Below are 23,665 nucleotides of genomic sequence, written 5' to 3'. Positions count from 1 at the left end.
ACTGAGGCAGTACAGCATAGCTGTTAGGAGAACAGAGTCTGAGGTTAGACTCTTTGGGTCTCATCCTTACCTATCTATTAACTACTACCATGGGCCAGTTCTCTGACCTCTAGGTGCCTCAGTTTCCATATCTGTAAACTGCAGCCATGGCAGTATAGACTGCTAAATTGGACTACAGCCTAACTTGAGGGAAGGCAATAGATGAATCCATTATTTTCTATATTCTCTTTCTTGGGTGTTGTGTTTTTCCTATTGTTAGAGGGTTGGATTACTAGTAGGCTTGGTTCAAACAGTCGGTAAGGAAAGCATGGACTGCCAGGAAGCATAGATGATTTACATGAACTGGATGACCTTTCATATATATGACTCTGTAAAACTCAATAAAATCAACACATTTCAACTGGAATTTGCTGTCATTTTAAGGAAGCCCCTATTGGTAGTCCTTCAAATGAGATACATATGACATATTAGCAACAGGCAATGGAAAGGGCACAACAATTGAAAACTACTCATGAATTGATCAGGATGAGAAGAGGGAAATAAAGAGATGTCTCCAAGGAACTGTTCCGACTGTAACTTAATCCTAAAGTCAAAGAGTAGAAGGAGAAAGGAAAACATCATTCAACTGCTCAGCATTGAACTAAAAGAGTAAGAATAGCGGGGGTAGAACTGAGAAAGACAAATGCATGGAGAAAAGTCAAGTATTTAACATTTCAGTGGAGTGGAGATTACTGTGGCTGCCAATTACTTGAACTTCCCTAAAGGGAATCGTGTTCTCTTATCAAGGAAAGAGGCATACTATAACCAAACTCGTTACAATTACACTTTCAAGTAACATTCCTTTCAAGACTAAATATGTGTTAAAAAGGGACCTCAAAAAGTCTGCCTATGGATCATAAAAAGATGATCTGGAAAACAAAATCCATACCTATGTAAGTTACATTGGATGTACTCTATAAAGAACAGCTTGTTTCTAATTTTTAATCTCCAGCTAGTCAGGAAAAGGCTTTCTTGTCCATTCCAATTTCAGATAGCTAGCGCTACCTCAAAGCATTCATCCAGTTATTCTAAGTATCATCTGTTATTTTCTGAAGGATTATCAAATAATCCCAACGAATATGTAATTTCACAAGTTCCTCAATCAACCTGGTTAATAATTAGGTCAAGTGCTGAGAGACTTGAGTTACTTCAAAAAGGTTTTGTTAGGTGGTTACCAAGTATTGTCCACCCGGTGGGCAGGTTACCTGTCCTGGCATCAGTTCACCCAAACTGGATGTTTGCCCCGGCCCACCTGAACCACACATCTAGTCTTGCTGCTGAAAAGAGCTCCCTTTTGCTCCCACCTGCCTGGGATCTCACTAAGTGATTCCCCCCAGGATCTCACTCCCCCCAGAGTGATCTCCGCTCATGGAGATTCCCAGGAATTTCCAGCATCTACCGGCAACCTTGTCTGTGATGATAGAGCTACACCAGGGTTCGATTTTAGATTAATCTCATTCCATGTGAAAATCTGGAATGTTCAAAACTGGTACACCAAGACATCATGGAATCACTTTAGAGACCTCTAAGGTGATTTAAATTATGATTTGTGTTACAAAATTTGATTGTAAAATACTTCAGGAGCTCACATGCTAGAGTCCCCTTTTCTTGATAGTATCATCCAGCACGACCTCAGCAGTTCCCCATCCTGCTTAGTCAAGCCAATTTCTTGACTCTCTGAGAGGAGCCATCAGCACTGTCCATTTTTGTATCAAGGCTTTGACACAGGAGTTCAGTTGATGTCTCATATGAATCGGACGTCAAAACATCCAAACGAAGAGGCTCTTGCATTTGCAAATGCCAGTGAAACAACTTCACGGCTTTCAGTTCTGACTACTTGCTACAAGCTTATTTGCATTCTTAATTCTGTATTTGGTGTGAAATTCTAGACCAAAGATTTGGTTCCTCTTCCCAATATAATAGTGATCAGATTCATCCCAAGAAGTACTTCCTGAACGAGTTACTTCTTTGGCAGACTCTCTTTTCAAATATATTAACATTAAGACTATTATTAAGGTAATCCAAGGAAAGACCCTTGTGCTTTTGATTTTTGTAACACTATTTTGATACATATTTTTCTTCCCTGGAGTCTGGTGTTGTACTAGACTGAAGCCTCTTTTACCCTACATTTTCAAGCAGAATTTTCTGCTCTAGAAACCGAATGTGGCATCAGGTGGCAGCAAAGTCTGATGCTCAAATGATCCACAACAAGGACATACATCTCAGAGGAAGGGAGTTGGCTAGAACTGTCATGACTAAACAGAAGTAGTGATTGCCCAGGCAAAGTACCTTGAAATATCTGGGATTCCGGGGGAATTTTTTTTTCCTTTAAATATTGGTGTCTGGGCAGCTGTTGCTTGTTATTCTTTGGCTATAATATTATATATGTAAGAATGGTAAAAGAAAGGAAGAAATAGTGGTTGATGTTGTGCTATTATTTTTGCAAGTATTTAGGCTCAAGGTCTTCCTCGGAATTTGAAAAATGAAAATAAAATGAATTCTCCCATCTACTTTCACAGGTCTGATGCTTGGCGGTCAGTGGTCAGGTGGTAGTAGGGGAAATGCAGCCTAGAGCATCACACATGACAACAGAAGCTCCCAAAGCTGTTCTGAGGACACGAGGGCCAGCCCAGTTTTCATCCCATCTGTTTCAGTTAAAGATACACACTACTATATATAAAATAAATAATCAACAAGGACCTACTGTAGAGCACAGGGAACTCTACTCAGTATTCTGTAATAACCTGTAAGGGAAAAGAATCTGAAAAAAGAATGCATATATGTATATGTATAACTGAATCACTTTGCTGTACACCTGAAACTAACACAGCATTGTAAATCAACTATACTTTAATATAAAATAAAAATTAAATTAAAAAAAGAATTATACTGCCAATAAATCCAGATTGCCAGAGACCAGGGCTGGCTTCATGGTCACACAAGCTATGCTCTAAGCTGAGTCACCCCAGCTCCCATGCTTAGAAGAGTCCTGTGCTTGAATCTATTCTTATCGTCTTGAAATTCTTAATAATTTTTGAACAAGGGGCCCCATGCTTTCATTTTGCACTGGTTCCCACAAATTGTCACCCATCCTGGCTGAGATTCAGCTGTGTTTGACAATGTGATTTTTATATCCAACCAACATGGAATCTAGTCACTCAGATACTAGTTTACTAGTCAACATTTATTCATTCAACAAAGATTTTCAAAAACTTAATATATGTTAGGTTCTGTGATAGATCACAGTACAGGTGACACAATGGCAAACAGGAAGCTGTTGCCTCTGTCCTTAAAGAGCTTTAACTCCTGGTTGAGGAACAGAGACAAAGAGAAAGGATATTCAATAAAGTATCATAAATACCATGAGAGCCAAGTGTAGCACACGATGGGAGCATATGGTAGAGTTATTTAAATGTAAAATCCTCATGTAAAAATGTCCACATTTTGGGATATTGATGGTCAAACTATGTCCTCATTTTTTTCCAAAGTGGTATGTAGTATATCTGTTTTAGTGCAATAATAGTACATTTTCTGCTACAACTAGCCTTGTTAGGATTTATGCTATTTTATCACAGGAGGTGTTCATGAGCTTCTAACAGGATGGGAAAGGAAGACAAAGTATTCTCTCCTTGTTGACTTAATGCTGGTGACTCTTCCCCTTTAAGTGCAATGAAACGATAAGCAACTTTTAATGAATTATTTGGAAAACATTTCCCCCAGAGTTAAGAGACACATAAGCTCTTATCATGTCTGCTGCTAAAGACGACATGATTAATTCATTTTGTTCTCGGTGGCCCCAATTATTTCATTAATCCTTTCCTCCTCTCCTCTATCCCGATGGCTACATTAGGAGGCCCACGTTTCATACGTGGCAACCCAAGTAAAACAATGCCATCACTGACATCCTGATTGCTCTGTGCAGGACCGTGGGCATGTTTAGTAATAAATGATATGAAAAGGTCTTTTATTGACAAGCTGCCACGCGCTGTTTGCATTAGCGAATATGAGAAGATGATGGCTGCTACCCCTTGGTCCCCATGGTATTGGGCTCCGTGAGATAGCAGAAAACGCTTCAGTTTACTTAGAGCATTGATAACACCTCTAAATAATTAACTGAGGACTTCCTGTCTTCAATTACTTAATGCTTTTTTTTTTTTAACATCTTGAGAGGATTATAAGCAATTTATGGATTTCACATGATGAGTGCATTTGCCACTATTCCCACAAAGCATTTACGGGATCATGTTTCTAAAGCTTTGAGGTAATTAAAAATAAGCATGGAGACAATGCGGCTGATGCTGGGTGCCCACTCTCTCTTCTGTCATTTGTAAGGACCTAGATTCTCAGGCTCCCGGATGACTAGAGCTACGGCTTCATCAGTATTCGACTGTAACTTAGGGAATGCCAAGGTTTGGGAAATGATGAGAAAGCAAAACCTTTATCTCCAGAGGGTTCAGGCAGCTCTTGGATCACATGTTTGAGATGGAATGTGAAATAAATTTGATTATTTTAGTTAATTCCATGAACTCAATAAAATAGTCATTCTCATCATAAAATACTTCCCTACTGAATTTGATCAGTCAGCTAACCATGGAACTGAATTTTCCCTGGCAGATAAAATGTGTGAACACTACACAGATCTTGGGTTTTAGATCCTCTAATGCCAGGCACCATTCCTTTCCCATAGGAACTGCATATTAGGATACTGTACTTGGTAAGGTTTTGTTGAATGAAGGTTTATTTCCTCATTTAACAAAGAAATCGCTCTTTAGGGCTACAGTGCTCAAGTGAAGTACTCTCTAAATCTGTTTAAAATGAATTCTAACAGATTATTTTTTCACTTTATAATCTTACAAAAAGTAAAATTAGGTAGAAAACCTTTAAAATGTTTATCCTAATAAAAGAGGAATTCTGCCATTACGTTATGCATATAAAATCCTCTGACATGAAAATATCCATTAAAAATGATAATGAAAGGAAGAGCTGGTAGAGTGAAGGTATTTAAAGAAAAAGCTTTGCAATACTTTTATAATTAAGGAGGCTATCAATCCTGTTGGTTTGAACCTCACAATTGAATTTGGTACGTCGGCACGTAAATTCTGGTTTTCTAAAAAATGCAAACCAGTACAGCTGGCGACAGTTCAAAGCCCTTGCTGGTTGAGTAGATGGATTCTGTAAGAAAAGAATTCTTTATCCTTGTATCCCAGTTTATTGTGAAACCTTTACTGCTACAAAGTCTTAATGGGCCTTAACTCAGCTTTCAAAACTCTGTAATTAACATTCCATGGCCATCCTCAGTCATTCTTTTGATTTCTCCCACTCCATTCTGTACAGAGTTCTGTTGGTGTATCATTACACAAGCCATTCCTTAACTTGTCAGTAGTACTGGGAGCTTCTTAAGAGCAACAGTCTTATTTTGGAGCACTTAATATACTATCTAGAACACAGCAAGCAGGCTACATATATATATATATTTTTGTAATGAAATGGTATTCTGATTTCCTTATAGATGGAGGCAGTGAATGCCTTGGGGACCCCGAGTAGGCCAGTTATCACCTTCATCTTTCAAACGTGGATATTAAAAATGTCCCTCATTTTATAGGGAAGTGATGAGAATCACAGGAGTCAAAATGCAAATGGTTTGTTAAAATTATAAAGCACCGTATACATGCTAAGTTTTTTTTACGGAAAATAACATCATTTCAATGGCTTGCGATGATTTTCATTTTTAGTGAACTAGGATCTAAGGAACAAATCTGATCATCTAAATGGATGAGGGCTTTCTCCATCCCCATTATCCTGGGCTTAGCTCGGGACCTTCAGATCACGATCACCATGTGCTGGTCCGCAAATATTTATTAAGCACCTTCTGTAGGCTCATGACACTTTTGGAAAACAGTGGACATCTGTCCATGAGTGCTTGCTTGTGTGTCAGGGAACTGTGGAATTTATTTTTCCACCTGTGTAGCAAGGCCGGTGCCTCCTCTAAGGAAAAATCAGGCATGCTTTTCCAGGCCTTTCTGCACTTCTATGTGAGTTTCATTATCTCTGGTATCACTGCTCCCCGCAAAGCACAGGGTCTAATGGAAGGAAGGCATTCACTCAGGAGGCCTTGGAGAGAGGCTCCTGGCAATAGGGAAAAAGTAAAAGTTTGTAAACTCTTCTCTGTGTTCTCAGGATCTAAACTTACACCACTGTTTGGAATGATTCAGTAGATCTAAATAATGAGCTAAGTTACTAAATCTCTTGAAATATTCTTTTCTGTAAAATGGGGGTAATAATTCTCTCTGCCCCATAGGTTTGTGATGTGGATCAAATTAGATCGTAAATGTCAAGGGCTTAGGACAGTATTTGATACATATTAAGTTCACTTATTCCTCATTTATTTAGCACTCACTGAAATGTCATGGATTGTTCTAGGTGCTAAAGATACAGCATTGAACGAGGTAGAGACGGTCTCTGCGATTCCGGAGCTTACGTTCCAGTGGAGGGGGACATAAAGAGACAAACAGAAAGCAAACACTATCAGGCAGTGAAAGGTGATGTGATGGTGTATCAGGAAAGCTGATCTAGACTTGGTGAGTCAGAAGATGTTTCCCTTCAGAAATGACATTCAGACTAAAACATGTTAATTATTATTATAATCATCGCTAGTAATTATCTGACACTATACTATTATACTGTACTATTATTATATTATTAAAGCTAATTATAATACCTAATGTTATAATAAGCAACAAAACTAATACAATTACTATTAATTAATGTTACTAATAATAACAACAAATTGTCATAACCAGTCAACTATCAACTATTCTGTGTATTAATTACCCACGCAGCAGACAACTGTTAGCCTCTGGCTGATTTTTCTCCTGCCTTCCAGTACATTCTTGGCTATCCTAGCACCATTATCTATGAGTATATCCTTGGGGAATGAAAATGCATCTTACTGTTTGTCTGAAAAAGAACTTAATACTGATGCAAAAACCCTACACATAATGCATATCAAAGCCAACTATAAATTATTTCTGAAGTTATCTGCTGTTGTGGCTTATTGCTGCCAGTGTGGGCTCTTCTATTAGCATGGATAAGTGGGACCTGACCATATGTCAAGAGAACACGTCCTTTTGAAGTGACCTCATATATCAAACGCACACCCCTGGGAGGCTTTGCCCCCCTAACCACAATGACAGACTCTTCCGGTACATTTTCCTCTTTTTTTTTTTTTTTCACCTGTGACCGTATGCTGCCTCCTGTCAGCGGTGTCAGTGTAGATGAGACCTTTCCCAACCTGCCTGAGCTGGTACTCTTTAATGACGCCGTTTGGCTTAGGAGGGACATCCCAGCTCACATGCAGAGTCTCCGCGCTGGGGGCCACGATTCTTGGCGGAGGGATGCTCTGCGGAACTCCTTGGGTTGTAGCTGCAACGACCTGAAAACACAGGAATTAAACAGCAATTTCTTGGAATAGTACACTAGGTATTCTGATCAATGAGAATGTCACTTGTGTTTTAAAATGTTGTTGTCTGGCCTGGCATATCATTAGCAGGGCTTGGTGAAGCACTCCCTCTTTTTTAAAATTCTTTCTCTCGCATCCTATTCAAACAATGAAATCTGACCTTGAATATATCCTATAAGTCTTCGACTACCATTTATCACCACGGTTTCAACAACAATTTTGATGGCAGACTGCAGCTCTCAGTTTAAACAAGTAAAAGCTGGCTGGCAGACTGTCTTACTAGAGAACTCTTGATAACTTCCATATGGCCCATCGGTGTCTTTGCATTTTAACAGCCTGATTTTGTACATTTTAAGCACCAGTAAATTTGGAGCAAAACCCACATCTGAACTTGCTTGCATATAATACACTTTGAACAGTATAAATGGGCAGCCTTTTCTGTACTCTTCCTATGATACCCAGGATGACTTTACAGTGTCTGCACCAATGTTCTAGAAAGAGAACCAAGTGAGAAGAAAAAAAGAATCAACCAGTGATTTACTCAATATTGTCAAAATATATTTTTGGGAGAAAATTGGCTGCCTTTGTTTTCTCACAGAATGAAGTCTGATTTCACTTTTTCACCAACTGTTTTGGCATCTGGTAGGCAGGAATTCTGCTATGCAGAAAGCACGGAATGGCTCTAGGACCGTTCGGACCCTAACTTTTGATTGGGCCAATCAGCTGCCTTCTGTTTAGTGGGTGGGGCACTCAGAGATGCTTCTGGGGTCTGTTGAATAAAAAGCAGCTCACATGAGCTGCGGCTGATGTGTGTGATTGAACGTTTTACTTGGATGCTTCTTGCACAGTGTGTGAAGATGCTGCGCTTCTCAAGTTTAAACCATATGAAAACTGGGTCTCCTCTGACTAGCTTGGCATCTGTGAAATGGCTCTTTCCTTATTTTCCTCCTAACTTGTTTGATTGTTTCTTCCATTTTTCGCTTAGTAGCATCCCCAAGGGGGCTGGTCATCTGTGGTCTTTGGTTTTTGCCTCTCTCTCTATTCTCCTTACATGACCACACTCAAACTCCCTGCTTCAACTTCCCTCATAGATCTTTCCAGAAAATTTCAGTCACTTCTTATTCCAGCTTCTGACTAGACATTTTCACTTAAAATGCCAAATAATATTTTCTTCCGCAATTCTGCTATCTGCTCCTCCTCTTGAATATATATATATATATATATATATATATATATATATATATATTTTTTTTTTTTTTTTGCGGCATGTGGGATATTCCTGGACCGGGGCACAAACCCGTGTCCCCTGCATCGGCAGGCGGACTCTCAACCACTGTACCACCAGGGAAGCCCCTTGAATATATTTTTAAAAGCTTTAAAAATGTTAATCTTATTCTTTACTTTTAACTTTTCCTCCTTTTTTTTTTAAATTGAAGTATAGTTGATCTACAATCTTGTTAGTTTCAGGCATACAGCAATACGATTCAGTTATACATACATATATATATATATATATAATTTTCCAGATTCTTTTACCTTATAGATTATTATAAGATATTGAGCACAGTTCCCTGTGCTATACAGTAGGTCCTTGTTGTTTATCTATTTTACTATATAGTCATGTGTATATGTTAATCCCAAACTCCTATTTTATCCCTCCTCCCCACTTTCCCCTTTGGTAACCATAAATTTGTTTTCTATGTCTGTGAGCCCATTTCTGTTTTGTAAGTAAGTTCCTTTGTATTCTTTTTTGTTTTAGATTCCACATAAAGTGATATCATATGATATTTGTCTTTCTCTGTCTGGCTTACTTCACTTAGTATGATAATCTCTAGGTCCATCTGTGTTGCTGCAAATGGCATTATTTAATTCTTTTTTATGGCTGAGTAATATTCCATTATATATATATTTCTCTGTTGTTTTTTGATTTGCTTGCAGAATGCCACCATGACCGACAAACTGGTCAAGCCAGATACCCTGAAAATACCCATAATACTTTCCTTTTATTCCCCGACATATAGCTGACTACTGAGTCCTGTAGTTTTTGTGCCCTGGTATCTGTTGTATCTTTCAGATACTCTTCATCTGACCCCTGCTGCATGAATTCAGATCTTCATTATTTCTTGTCAAGGCTGTTGCAGAAGCCTTGGAACTATTTTATTTTCTACGTCAGGCTCCTTTGTCCTTTTCTCTGTTCTTGAAGAGCAGGCAATTTTTGCTGAAATGATATTTAAATAGAATTTCTAAGCTTTTAAACTGAGAAATGGCTTGGGAACTATTATGGATTTATAGAAGACCATCTAAAAAGAGTTGGTGGAGGAAAAGCGGATTAAGGGGATTATACTGGTTCAAGTTTTTTCTTTTGATGAATGAAACATTGATATTTGAATCAATTTTTCTTGTGGTGATCTCTCCTTTCAGGAGGAAGTGTTGGTACTCAGTTGAGACACCATATGGATGCCCTACTTTTTTGGCATTACAACCTGGACCTTCATATAGTCTTAACATTGGATGATTCTGTCCAGAGTTTAGACAAACTCCTCCTACCTTGCTGCTGGTGGCACAGCCAGCAACCGTGCAAGCTTTCAGCTGGTATGAATATTCCATAAAAGGTTGAATTCCTTTCGTATCAGAGAAGCTCAACGATGTTCCTCGAAAACGTTCAATTCCATCTCGGAGAAGAATGTAGTAAATAATAGGACCTAAAAGAGGCAGAGGAAGGCCTGAATTTGAGTGTTAGACTCTTTTAACTGTTTTCAAACAAATCAGATGGCTTAGAGTTCTGAAGAAATGGGATAATATAGCATTATTTAATTTTTTTTTTTTTTTTGCGGTACGCAGGCCTCTCACTGTTGTGGCCTCTCCCGTTGCGGAGCACAGGCTCTGGACGCGCAGGCTCAGCGGCCATGGCTCACGGGCCCAGCCGCTCCACGGCATGTGGGATCTTCCTGGACCGGGGCACGAACCCATGTCCCCTGCATCGGCAGGCAGACGCTCAACCACTGCGCCACCAGAGAAGCCTGAACTATTTAATTTTAAATTGCTATTATTTTGCTATGTTCAAGCAGTTCTTAATTACACTCACTCTTACGGAGGAGATGGATTCTTGACATAATCAGTCAGTTGTTTCTTTCCCCTATCAAACATTTACTTTCAAAACTATTCTGCCTTCCCATAATATGCTTTGCTTATTTGAAAGCAGCTCAGACATATGTTGGGATTCAAGGAAAATAATTTTTGGCTAAAAATTTGTGAGGGCTATTTCACAAAATGAATGATTGGTTGACACATACCTGAAGTTTCCTTTACCAGCAAATACTTTTTAGTGGTTAGATGCATGCCAATTAAACGTAGACTACACTAATTTCAATTTCCTTATGGATTTACGGGATTATGTTATTTGAATTTTAAAAATAGCTTAATACCATTTGATTGTATAGGCTTCTTCCAGTTGAGGACTATTACATCATCAAGATGATCCATTTTGGTCCACCTGGGGGGGCTCACTCCCTCAGGCACATCTTCTTTTGTTGTGGCCCTAACTGCCTTGCTGAATCCTCGCCCATAGCTATTCCACGCAGAAATGCTATACTCGTATGTCATGTAGGGCTCCAGGTTCACATCTGGAAAGACAGAGAATCGGACAGCGGGGTTTTTAAAAATTTTTATTTTCTTACCATCATATCGAAAATAAATATCAAAACCTTAAACATTTAAAAATAAATGCTCAATGCACTAATCCTATTGTATGTAAATAAAGCTGTAAGATCTTTACTTTCTGAGTCATAAAAAATATTACAAGTGCTTATTAGCTGCAGAGATATGAAACTGCACAGAACAGAATTCACCTATTTGAATAGAGAAATATGGATACATTAAAGAAATGATTGAAGGGCTTCCCTGGTGGCGCAGTGGTTGAGAGTCCGCCTGCCGATGCAGGGGACGCAGGTTCGTGCCCTGGTCCGGGAAGATCCCCGCATGCCGCGGAGCGGCTGGGCCCGTGAGCCATGGCCACTGGGCCTGCGCGTCCGGAGGCTGTGCTCCGCAATGGGAGAGGCCACAACAATGAGAGGCCCACGTACCGCAAAAAAAAAAAAAAAAAAAGAAATGATTGAAAAGTAACAGTGCTAGACTAATGTACATTAGATGTTAATGCTTCCCAAGTTCATGATCTCTTTACTTCTGTATGAGGCAGGTTTGGCAAGATTCTTTTATAGTTTTATTATTATAAATTTTACCAATTATTACATTGTCAATATTACTTAAATTATTACATGAATTATAATGTAGTTGTTATGAGATACAGAACTTGTAACTTAGCTTATCATAGTACAATTTTAATGAATAAAAATGAATTCACACTCTACTATATGTACCACGTATAGTGTACTCTATATACTTCCTTCATCTTCTACCAAACCAGAACTGAAACCAAACCCAAAAACAACCAATCTAATTAAAACAACAAAACCAACCTGCTGAGATTTTTGGCCTGGCAAAACTTTTATTAGATAATCATCCACGTAATTCAACGGTGTGCCAAACATCTTAGTTCAGATTTGAGTTTTAATAACTTCGGAAGTACAAATGCTACAAATTTACCAAAACATTCCTTGAAAGTTTAATAATTTAAATCTGCTTTCCACTTATTTAATTCTGTGAATTTCGGAGATCTACATCTGTATTTTTGTGTGGCAGTTTCTGGATGATAATCAGACAGGGGGATCAGAAGAGGTCCTCCTGGCCACCTGCTCTATCTCCATTGGATGCAGCATTAATTCTCATTCCATCCACTCGGGTTATTCGACCACATTCTCCTTACATGCATCTCCTTACAATAAAGCCTGCCCTGCCTCTTTTATAGAGTTAGTATGAAAATAAAATGCAATAAGTTATGCTGCAGAACTTCATAAAATGTAAATTGCTATACAAATGTATTTCTGTCTTCATTTTTTCCAGTAAGAGGGTATTTGCTGCTTTGTACCTGTGATGACCACCAGTGGGTCCCCAAATCCCCCTTCTTTCCTGGTCAGAGACCTCTTGGCCAGAGTCTACATTTCCCAGTTTTCTTTGCAGTCTGGTGTAGTCACACGACTGGTCTCAACAACGGAAGGAGTGTGGAAGTGACGTGGGTAATTTGTGCACGACTTTCTGAAGAGGAAATCATTTGCCTTCTGTTAGCACTCTTACCCCTTCTGATGGGCTGGAACTAAGGTGTTGGGACAACTCAGGCTGTACCACTTGGAAGCATGATGAGGAAACCAGATCCTGAATGACCTTGTGGGGCTGAGCTGCCCAGACCGTCCGTCCACTCACCCACAGATGGTAACTATATTTTTGAACCTCTTGCTATAGCAGATTAAACTATTCACTGCGAATAACTGTTATTGTGTAGCCTTCAAGCCCATGTTGCCATTTCTAACTTCAGCTGTGGCAACTGTCCACATTTTATTCCTGTTCTTTCCTCCACTGTATTTCATTCTTCTCCTTTTTGACTCTCTCAAGTCTTAGCCTTACTTCTCTATTTTCCTGTGAGGCCTGGTCTTTCAAAGTTGTTCCCAGCCCATAAAACCATTCTTTTTGCTTTAACATAAGGAATCACTTGTTGAAATTTTACCTTTCCTCAATCATCTCTCTCATTTCTCAGAGCTCTTTTTTTCTTTGCCAGAATTTCCAACTATTCTTCTTCTTTTATTTTTAACTTGTTATCTCAAAATCATTCTACATGTTACATGGGGCTAATATTCTGATAAATGAGGGTGTTGGGTTTTGGGGTGGTATGTTTGCTCAATATTTACTTGTTAATTGCTGAAAGGTCCCATATGTATTTGTCTCCAATCATTTTTTTAGCTAACAGAGCAATCCTTCCAAAAATGTGTATATAATTGTGTCGTTCCACTGCTTAAAAAGCTTCACTAACTATCCATTCATTGCGGTATAAAGGTAAACTCTTTAGTGTGGCCTAAAATGCCTTCATAATCAGACCCCCACTCTTTGGCTTCCTCTCCATTACTTTCTCTGTCTTATATGTGCTACATCCGTATCAAGATACTTGCTTTTCAGACCTGCTGGGCTTCCTCCTGCTTCCTGCACTTTGCATGTGTTGCTCTCTCTGCCTGGCCGACCTCCCCTTAAACTGATAGGCTCTAACTTGCCCTTCCGTTCTTTCTTTGGGCACAGTATCCTTCTTGAAGTCTTTCCGGTCTGGGTTAGGTGTCCTTGCAATAGTCTTCCAAAGCATCCTATGCTTACCTCTATCATAGAACTTACCTGCACATCGTTTCTCATATTAGAGGTAATTATGTATTAATTTCCCTATCTCTTCATATTAGCTTCAAATCCTGATGGAATTTCCTACTAGTTTTCAAGTTATTGGTCCTCATGTACTGACTGGTTATTAGTAAGGATTTAATAAATATTTTCGATAAATAAATGATTGTAAGAACAAATGAATTTTGGTCAGCACTGGTGGTTGTAGCTTTTAATTGTCAATTTTAAAAATGGTTGACTTTTCGTCTAAATTGGTCTCAGTGGAATTTGTTTGAGCATCATTTGAGTGCTTAATTTTTTTCATGAAAAGTAAAATTTTGTTATTTTTCATATTCAATTTATAGTGTTTTGTGGTAGGCAAACCGATCTGAAATATGGATGTTAAAAGCCCCTGCAACATTATATCAGTGGGTGGAAACAGCTATTCTCTTCTGGAGAGGTCTACTGCAAATATGTCTTAAAAACCCTTCAAAATCTGGACCTTGATTACCAAGGGCAGATAAAAGCAGAGACCTGTCTTAGAAGAAAACCAAGTAATTTTGGGGTTGGTTTACTTTCTGTTTTTTTTTTTTTTTTTTGCGGTATGCGGGCCTCTCACTGTTGTGGCCTCTCCCGTTGCAGAGCACAGGCTCCGGACATGCAGGCTCAGCGGCCATGGCTCACGGGACCAGCTGCTCCACGGCATGTGGGATCTTCGCGGACCAGGGGCACGAATCCGTGTCCCCTGCATCGGCAGGCGGACTCTCAACCACTGCGCCACCAGGGAAGCCCCCAAGTAATTTTTAAATGAGGGTTCATGACTTAAATCTATAACTGGGAGTGGGAAGAGATTAGTGGTCCATTTGTTTTCTATCCGAGGCTTTTCCTACCTAAAGGCATTCCAATAAATATTTTTTTGTTTGCTTACAGTGTGCTAAATCTAAAAATAAGGTAAAATTAAACAGGGATGTTCTATTCACGTGGATACTTCAATCTGGTAGGAGAGACGAGACAAGTGTCCAGATGCCTATGACACACACATGGTAGAAGTGGTGAATGGCATGGCGTGTGTCACAGGAGCACAGAGGAGAGAGGGGGCTGGACTCGGGAAGCCTAAACTGAGAACGTGAATTCTGACCTTGGCCTTGAGTGTGATGGTTAAGAAGAACATTGCAGGTGGAAGGAACTGCTTGAGGGAGGTTTGGAGCCCTCCGAAAGGAGCCCTATACCACGTGGAGTCCACTACATCCGCAGCTCCTAAAGGTGACATGATTTGAACCTATTACCACAACAAGTTACTTTTACAGATCTGACCTTCAGTTTCCTCATCCGTGAAATGATCATACTTACCTGATTGCTTTATGGGTAAATTAAGATAAGGTTTAAAAATGTTTAGCACAAAGGGGGAGTGGCAGAGGGAGGGACTGGGAGTTTGGTTAGCAGATTGAAACCATTATATATAGGATGGATAAACAACAAGGTCCTACTGCATAGCAAAGGGAACTATATCCAATCGCCTGTGATAAACCATAATGGAAAAGAATATTAAAAAATGAATGTATGGATGTATAACTGAATCACTTTTCTGTAAGCAGAAATTAACACAACATTGTAAATCAACTATACTTAAAAAAATAAAAACTGTCTAGCACAGCACTGGAACTAAGTAATACTCAGTAAACTTTATCTCTATTCCTTCCTTCCCTTCCTAACTACTCCCTCTCATCCCAGTATCCTGCTTTACTGTTTTCCTTCTCAAGGTTTGTCGTTATCCCCCCCCATTGGCTGGGTAAGGCAGAGTGATGAGTCATGATGGAATACAATGGTTTTATTGTTTATTTGACCTCAGCTGGCTTGAATTATGTCACTTCAATGTATTCCATTTGACTCTAAACAATAGGTGTGTGTACACACACAGTTACACACACACGTCTAATTTTTCAAAAAACAGAAACTTAAGCAGGGACTTAAGTAAATGGATGAATAATAAAAATGTAATAGGTGGCAGAACTATTTTGGAGATGATCCTAAAATTTACAGCATCTTTCACCTGACTTAGCCAAGCCTAAGAATCACTATTTTGGACTAATGCAGTAGGGACTAAGATGGGCTTGGAAATGACTATTTTCAATAACCATGAAGGTTCTTGTTCCCAAGATGATGGCCATCTTGGGGAAACACCAGGCTGCAGGAGAGCACAGTCTCTGGCCCCAGACCCAAGATCAGGAAAGTGATACTGACTTCACTGCGCAGTCTGTCTCCTCCTTGGAATGATGCCGCCAGGTCTTAGTGACCAGACAGGTTTCTACCTCTTTTCTGCTTGGAAGAATAACAACATTCATTCATGACACTTATTGAAAGCCTGCATTCCAACTTTTGAGAAAGAAAAGTAGGCTCATTGCAAATTAACTGGATATACCACTAAAGGTCACATGACTAATTCATTTCTCTGTTCTTCATTCTCTACAGGCTCACTTTAAAATAGAGCACATCCTTGTTTAAAGTTCGACTCTGAAAAACTTTAAACTACGAACTTTGACCAGATCCAGATTGTGCCTCTAACTGCCTGGTAACTCTCTGGCTCATAAGTATGATGGAATTAATTGATATGAGGTGAAGGAGGGAGTTGAGGTCAGAGTGAAATAAATCTGCGTTTTCAGCAGCTTTTCACTCCCCCTTGTAAGCCGTGGGCAGCTGGCTCCCTTTCTGTTACCTGTGAAGGAGAGTGTGTTTACACTTCCCATATGAACAGGCTCTTCAGCAGATGAGCACATTTCTTCGACTGATTCCTTCCCGATGGAATTGTGAGATCCTCTTATCACAGTACAAACGTGACTGGTAAAGTTGAAGTCACACCTGCCGCAGTGCGCTGTGGCTTCCATAGACGCCGGGCAGACGGTCCCGCAGACTTTGGTTTCCTAAGTCAAGCGGTAGAGGTGGGGCGGGGGGAAGGGAATTGAAAACGTTCATTTAGACACGTGTGGCGTAGGTTTTTACGACTCTCAAATGAAATTTTCCTGTGCTGAGTTCATGAATGAACACCTCAAAATTCATAAAAAGAAATGAGGGCAGTGTGTATACTAGAAAGAGCAGTTACTTTGAAATGACACAGATCTGGATTCGAAATCCAGTTTTGCAACTTGCTGGCGTTGTGACCTTGAACGAGTCTCTTATCCGCTCAAAGCCTCAGCTTCTTCCGTGAAAGAATGGAAATTCAATTTACTATGCGGGTTTGTTTGAATGACTCAAATGAGATAACGTAAATGCCTTACACTTAGTAGATATGCTATAAATAATAACAAGAGTCGTTATTTTATTATTGTTACTTTGACACTTTCCTAATGGAGTTTTAGACAAAATAAAGAATGTGAAATTTGAGAATCTGCACTTGTGCTCTTGGGAAATTTGGACTAATAAGAAGTATTCTGCACCCAAGTTTTAGAAAATTTAAATATTTCATGAACTGTCATTATAATCATTATTATTTATATTTATAAACTTTTTCTCTGGTGAATCTCTGGACATTTTATAGCTATTGATAAATACTAGTAGGCTCTAATCTCAGAAAATAAATACTTCATCTTCCCAAATTACAGGAGATATAAATAAGGCAATATTCTTATAAGGCAAAGCTCTACTTCATCTTCCCTTTATATAGGTAGCATAACTTATTTTAAATCATTTTTGTTATTTATAAGTGATCTACATTCAATCTGTCTCTTTACCTAAAATAAGTTAAATTATTTTCCCAACGATGATCAAAGTAAAGCTGCTTCAGAAAATTATAGTTGGATTTCCATTTAAGTATGGTGAATCGAACATGTGCATTTATCGTCATTTCCTCTTAAAGCCCAACCAAAGCCCAACCAAATGAAAATAAAGGAATATGGAAAGTCCAAGGAAACAGGAAGGGAAGTAACACACGTTTTTGGAAGCTGGGAAGTGGACGGATGTGGCAGAGACAAGGCTATGTGCCCAGGAGTGCCCATTTTTGCCTTTTCTCCCCTGGAACGCTAGATTTTCAAGTCCAGCTACAATAAGAAGAGCCATGTGACTAGAAATGTCTGTGTGACTGTGTACAGGAGAGATGCCTTCTGCATCCAGGGAAGACGCATACATGTGCAATCATCCACTCTCTCCCTTTTTCCACTGTGAAGCCCCACAAGATGGAAGCGACTTGGGTTCCTGAGATGTTGCATGGAGGAGAGCTGCCAGTCTCACACTGGACTGTCACAAGAAAGGTTTAAAAAAATTCATTCTGTTGACCCATTCCATACATGAGTATGTCTGTTTTCACCTCAGCATAGTCCAGTGTATTCTGGCAAAAACACAAATTAGTACTTTGAAGTTGGATGTTGTCTTAACAACAATAACAAAACCCTAAAGTATGTGGCATTGGCTTAGGGTTAAGCAGGCCATGGCAAAGAAATACATACTGGGCTTTGGGAAGCTGGGGAGGTCTGTTGTGCTATGGCTAAATATTCTGCAGACTCTGCCCTGGGATAACTGTCAAAGCAAGCCAAGTGTTCCTGAGCTCACCACTCTGGGGAAGACATCATAGCTTAGAACGTGAGCAGTATGTGTGCTGTTAGAGCTGCATTTGGCCAAGGATTAGAAAAATGAGAAAAACGTAGAAAATAATTAGTGAAACTAAAAAAAAAAAAAAAAAAAGAGAGGGTCCACTGGAAGATATAAGCCAGGAGCCAGAGTGGGAAAGCTAAACGCAATTCTGCATATTGCATAGTGAGAACCCCAGCCCTCTTTGCTACTGGATACTCCATATGGCAGCCAGGCATGTATGCCATCCCGATGTAGGTTGGAGTATTAAGGATACTTCTTTGAGTATTAAAATAGTACCAATCTTAAGCCATAATGGAAAAGAATATGTAAAAGAATATATATATATATATATATATATATATAACTGGATCACTTTGCTGTACAGTAGAAATTAATGCAACATTGTAGATCAACTATACTTCAATAAAATAAATTAAAAAAACTAAAATTTTACAGGCAAAAATAGTACCAAACAAATGAGACATTTCAAAGAATAAAGCAAACAATTCAAAAAAGCAACAATGGAATGAATATTTCCAGAATGATTAAAAAAATGACATTCCATGAATGAAACAAGAGTAGGATGATATAAGTAATAATCAGCAAACAAGAAAGTGCACTTAAAAACTAAAAAATCATATGATAGCTAAAAACACCCCCACAACAAATCAATAGAAGGGTGGAAAGATATAGTTAAGGCAATATCTCATCACACTGAAAAAGATGAGGAGTTAATCAATAGGCAAGAAACAAGAAGAAAAAATTAAAACATCAGTTTAGGAAGTCCAACACCAAAGTGATCAGTGAAAACAGACAAAAGAAGGGGCAATTATCAAAGACATAATAAAATAACAGTCCCTGGAATTGAAGCCCATAGACCCCACCCTGCAAAAGTCCACAAAAAGTATATCATTATGAATATTAATAATAATGATGATAATAACATCTACATAGAGGCACATTGCCATGAAACTTCAGAAAAGCAGAATAAAGAGAATGTCTTAAAAACTGTCATAGGAAAAACAACATGGTTACCTACAAAGAAACAGGAATCAGAATAGCAATGAAAATTTAAAAATGCAGAAATGCCTTCAAAATCCTGTGTAGCAATATTTTTTGACCTTGAATTGTATACCTAGCTAAGCTATCAATCCAATGAGAAATAGAATTACAATAATTTCAGACATCAAGCTCTCAAAACATTTACCTTTCATGCATCTATATCAAGGGAGATAATTTTTCAAAAGAAGGTGGCAAAAAGGGACAACTGGGGTTCAAACACAGAAAGACCAACACAGAGAAGGAGGGAAAGGAATTCCCAAACTGACAGCTTAGGGAAGAAGGGCTGGGACAGCTGTGCAGAAATCCCACAGTGATCCAGTCCAGATTGGAGCAGGAATTGGAAGACTCCAGGAAAGAGGTCTTCAGGAAACAAAATGGAATCTGTGGATTGAACTTTACCTATAACACACTGCGTGATTCAGCATTCAGAAAATCTTCTAATCATAATCATTTAAATATGAATTTTAAATACAACTGTTAATTGGCCTTCATAGAGCCAATTCAAGCCAACTTAAAAGATCATGGTTATATCCTGAACATCCTCCTTAAATAATGGAAGCTGTCTCTTCTTGACCAAAATGAGATGCCTGGGAATCCAATGTGAGGTGGGCAATAATGAAACACATAGCTGTGAGTGATGGTGTCATTTCTGAAACCAACAGGTTTTCTATCTTCATTCTTCAAATATGAGTGCCCCTTTAAGGAGGGTTTTTTTATATAGATGCTTCCTAACTCGTTATTTTAAAGGCACGTTCTTGCAACATCACCAGCTCTTTAAGACCAAAAAATCCTAAGTATTTAAGAAAAATATCCTAGTCTAAACTTCTGAAAACACTGGCCTGGAATAAATTTTGGAACATAGTGTCGGATAGATTTCTTTCATAGAACTGACTGAAGTTGTGTTCAAATCAGATCGATTCTTAAAAAATTTTGTAGACAAAACCTTACTATTTTTGTTGGGTGTTTTGTATGGTTATTCACTTCATGAAGTACCTACTCTCTTCAACAATTTTATGTGTAATCTGTTTTTCCTTTCTTTTTTTAATTTTAATTTTATTGGAGTATGGCTGATTCACAATGTTGTGTTAGTTTCAGGTATACAGCAAGGTGATTCAGTTATGCATATCTTAATATTCATTGCCACAAAGTGCTTGCTGGGGCCTTAAACATCTCAAGACTTATGGTCCATTCAACAGACCATGATGTCCACACAATGATTGTGTAGTTGCCTCACTCAGCAAGAGCTCTTCTATTGTCTGTGACCAAAGCACCGATTTTTAGGCACCTCTTAGTGACAAATTACTACCAAACATAGTAGGGTGTTTGTTTTTGAAATGCCCATAATCCTTTCCTTAAACTGGTAGGTTTCTAGAGTGCTGGGTCAAGTTTAATGCTAACAAACATGGCATGGCTGTATGTGGAGCATCTCAACGTACAAACATAAATGAGGCACCCACAGGCCTATTCATTTTTGTGGTTGGCTGGCTTTTGCTGATCTTGCACTGTCTTAAGGAATATGATAGAAACACAGTGAAGTGAATCTGCTGTATGTAAGTTCTCTATGAAAGGAAAGCGATGGCCTATGGTTGGGGGGCTAGAGAAAAGAAGCTGAATTTCCCTTCATCTCCCTCCCCAGCAACATGCCGGCTCAGACTTTCTGTCTGCAGTAATCTGAAGTGCCAGTAAAGCTTCCTGAGAACAGCTAATCATTATTAATTCCTTTAGAATTCATTGCAATAACATCAATCATAGCGAACTCATTTGGTATTAATATGGATGTAATGTGAAAATGAATAATGCACACAGGAGTTTTTATATTCCTATTTTAGAAAAATAGTTATGAACAATGTATTTCTCTTTCCATTGTCAAATCAGCCCGAGAGGTTTTCTATCAATTACCTTCATCATCATTCCAGTTGAAATCTTGTCAGAGCAAACATATTTCAAAGGATTATATCCAACTCCATTACAGCATTTCTGGCTCTTTGGAATAAGTTCAGTCTCACAGCATTTTACTGGCACTGGGTCATTCTTTTTAACATGTGCTTTAGATTCTCCACTGGAAGCAGAGCAGCATGTGGTATCTGACATATTCATATAATCCTGCCCACAGCAGAACATCCCTGCAACAATAAAATGTTATATATGAATATGAAATAAAACAAGAGAAGAAGACTGAGGCTGCTATAAAGTTTGGTATAAAAATGTCAGACTCAGGCAGTTCCTGAAATGGTATGAGAGCTCAGGTAGCATTTCCCTACCAAGGTGATTTAAATGTACAGGGAGGGGTCCTTCTGACCAAGAGCACCAGACACTAATTAGGTAAAGAACACACAAGAGGAAGTGTTCTAAAATCATTCAGCAGGGGGCCCAATTTCTCCTAAGCGCCATAAAAAATGATCTGATTTCTGTCATGAGAACTGCCTGCCCATTTTGTAATGAGAACATCTTGTTGCAGAAGAAGGGGTAGTTAAACCACAGGAACTCAGAAGAAATCTTTAGAAATTCACAGGGGAGAAGAGGTCACCCAAGCACTCTGGGGTAAGAGGCTAGACAGTGGAGGGGTAGCACCATCCTAGAACTGGAGACTTTGCGTAAGCATCTTGTAAGTTTCTGCCTGCCTTTGTCTAAGATACAGATATTTGATTCTTGTGAATCCAGCAGCAACTGTAACCATTCTTTGGTCATGAGATAGATTTGTATTCAGAACCAGTTGAGTGCACTCACGGATCAGGTGAACCATTTGGCCACCATTCTTCAAGCTGCACTAGACCCATCACTGGACGTGGGTAAGAGATTGGGGTGGTGGCCGAAAGACCTTGCAGGGAAGATCGTTGATCTCCACTTCTCGCTGAAAGACAGGTGTGCCTGAGATACCAAACAGCCTCCTTTCTCCCACCCAATTCAGTGTTAACTGCTTGTGTTCACATCATTTAGATCTTGCCGTAGAAGAGACACAGCAGAAATATAGACATAAAAGGCTGAAAAAATAAACAATGTACTAGAGTCAGATTAAGCTAGAAATTAAGATGCCTATACCCCACGTCACAGGGCTATCATAGTAGAATTTATATCCAGTTATATAGCAGCGCAATGTGATGAATGATTTATTTTAATTAGAATTTTGTCTATTTATTATTAGTCCTGACTGATAACATAAAGAACCTCAACTTCAAAGGGCCCTGGGGTCCCGAATTGCTCAATCTGGTCCTGTACAAACACCTACATTATGAAAGACACTCATAATAATAGACCAATGAGTTTTAAGTGCTTTCCAGTTTATAAAAAAAATCCTTGAAAGTAGACACTGACTTGGCACATGCCTTAAGAAAGATGTTTATCCACACATGACTCCAAAGAACACTCTCACTGATCTTTCCACTTTAAAAACATATCGCTCAATATTAAAAATTTTTTATTTATGATTAATGATATACATTGATCATAACTGCATTTTGACATCATGTTTAAAGGTGATAACGGTTCAAAGTAATTGGTATAAAAGTAAACTGTTGGGCTTCCCTGGTGGCGCAGTGGTTGAGAGTCTGCCTGCCGATGCAGGGGACACAGGTTCGTGCCCCGGTCCGGGAAGATCCCACATGCCACGGAGCGGCTGGGCCCGTGAGCCACGGCCGCTGAGCCTGCGCGTCCGGGGCCTGTGCTCCGCAACGGGCGAGGCCACAGCAGTGAGAGGCCCGCATACCGCAAAAAAAAAAAAAAAAAAAAAAAAAAAGTAAATTGTTTTCTTTGGTGCTTTATTAATAATTTTAGTTGTATTAACATTGCCAGGGAAAGTTCTTTCAAATAGATACACACAGCAGGGCTATCATTGTAGTCTGACTTTTGATTATGATGGGTAAAATTCACACACACACACTCTCTCTCTCTCACACACACACACACACACAAAAGAAAAATCCACAGCTTCAAGTTTTATATTGTCTGGGCATTTTTTTTTCTGCTGCTTTCTGATCAGACATTTAAATACAACCTTGGATTCTTTGCTGTCATTTTTTTTTTTCTCCAGCAGTTTTCTTAAAATAATTCATGTTTCTATTTTAAAGAGCAATCAAAATCTGAACACTGGTCCTTTAGGGAGCAGAATACATTCTCCACCTCTACTCCCAAATTACTGTATGGTTTCACCATGCTTTAAGTATAAAATCAAAATGCAGACATTGACCTAATTCCAAACTCCTAATCAGTCATCTGATCGCTCTGAGGGACTTTTGACAGGTCAACTAAAATTTTGATAATGAACTGTTTTTACACTAGAAAAAAAGGATGCTTTCTTTC

The 23,665-nt window shown here is 38.9% G+C and overlaps 1 protein-coding gene across 1 annotated transcript in view; it reads right to left on the bottom strand.

Moving 5' to 3' along the window:
- Positions 1 to 23,665, bottom strand: part of USH2A (usherin) — a 782,904-nt gene that overhangs the window by 179,294 nt on the left and 579,945 nt on the right. The window contains exons 50-54 of the mRNA XM_049708907.1: positions 21,269 to 21,492; positions 16,461 to 16,665; positions 10,924 to 11,121; positions 10,046 to 10,200; positions 7,273 to 7,471 (exon numbers count right to left, since the gene is read on the bottom strand). Coding sequence (XP_049564864.1) covers positions 7,273 to 7,471; positions 10,046 to 10,200; positions 10,924 to 11,121; positions 16,461 to 16,665; positions 21,269 to 21,492 — 981 coding nt within the window. The remainder of the gene's footprint in view (positions 1 to 7,272; positions 7,472 to 10,045; positions 10,201 to 10,923; positions 11,122 to 16,460; positions 16,666 to 21,268; positions 21,493 to 23,665) is intronic.

Source organism: Orcinus orca, chromosome 1 (assembly GCF_937001465.1).
Source record: "Orcinus orca chromosome 1, mOrcOrc1.1, whole genome shotgun sequence".
Classification (NCBI taxonomy): domain Eukaryota; kingdom Metazoa; phylum Chordata; class Mammalia; order Artiodactyla; family Delphinidae; genus Orcinus; species Orcinus orca.
This window is presented reverse-complemented; position numbering and strand designations above follow the sequence as displayed.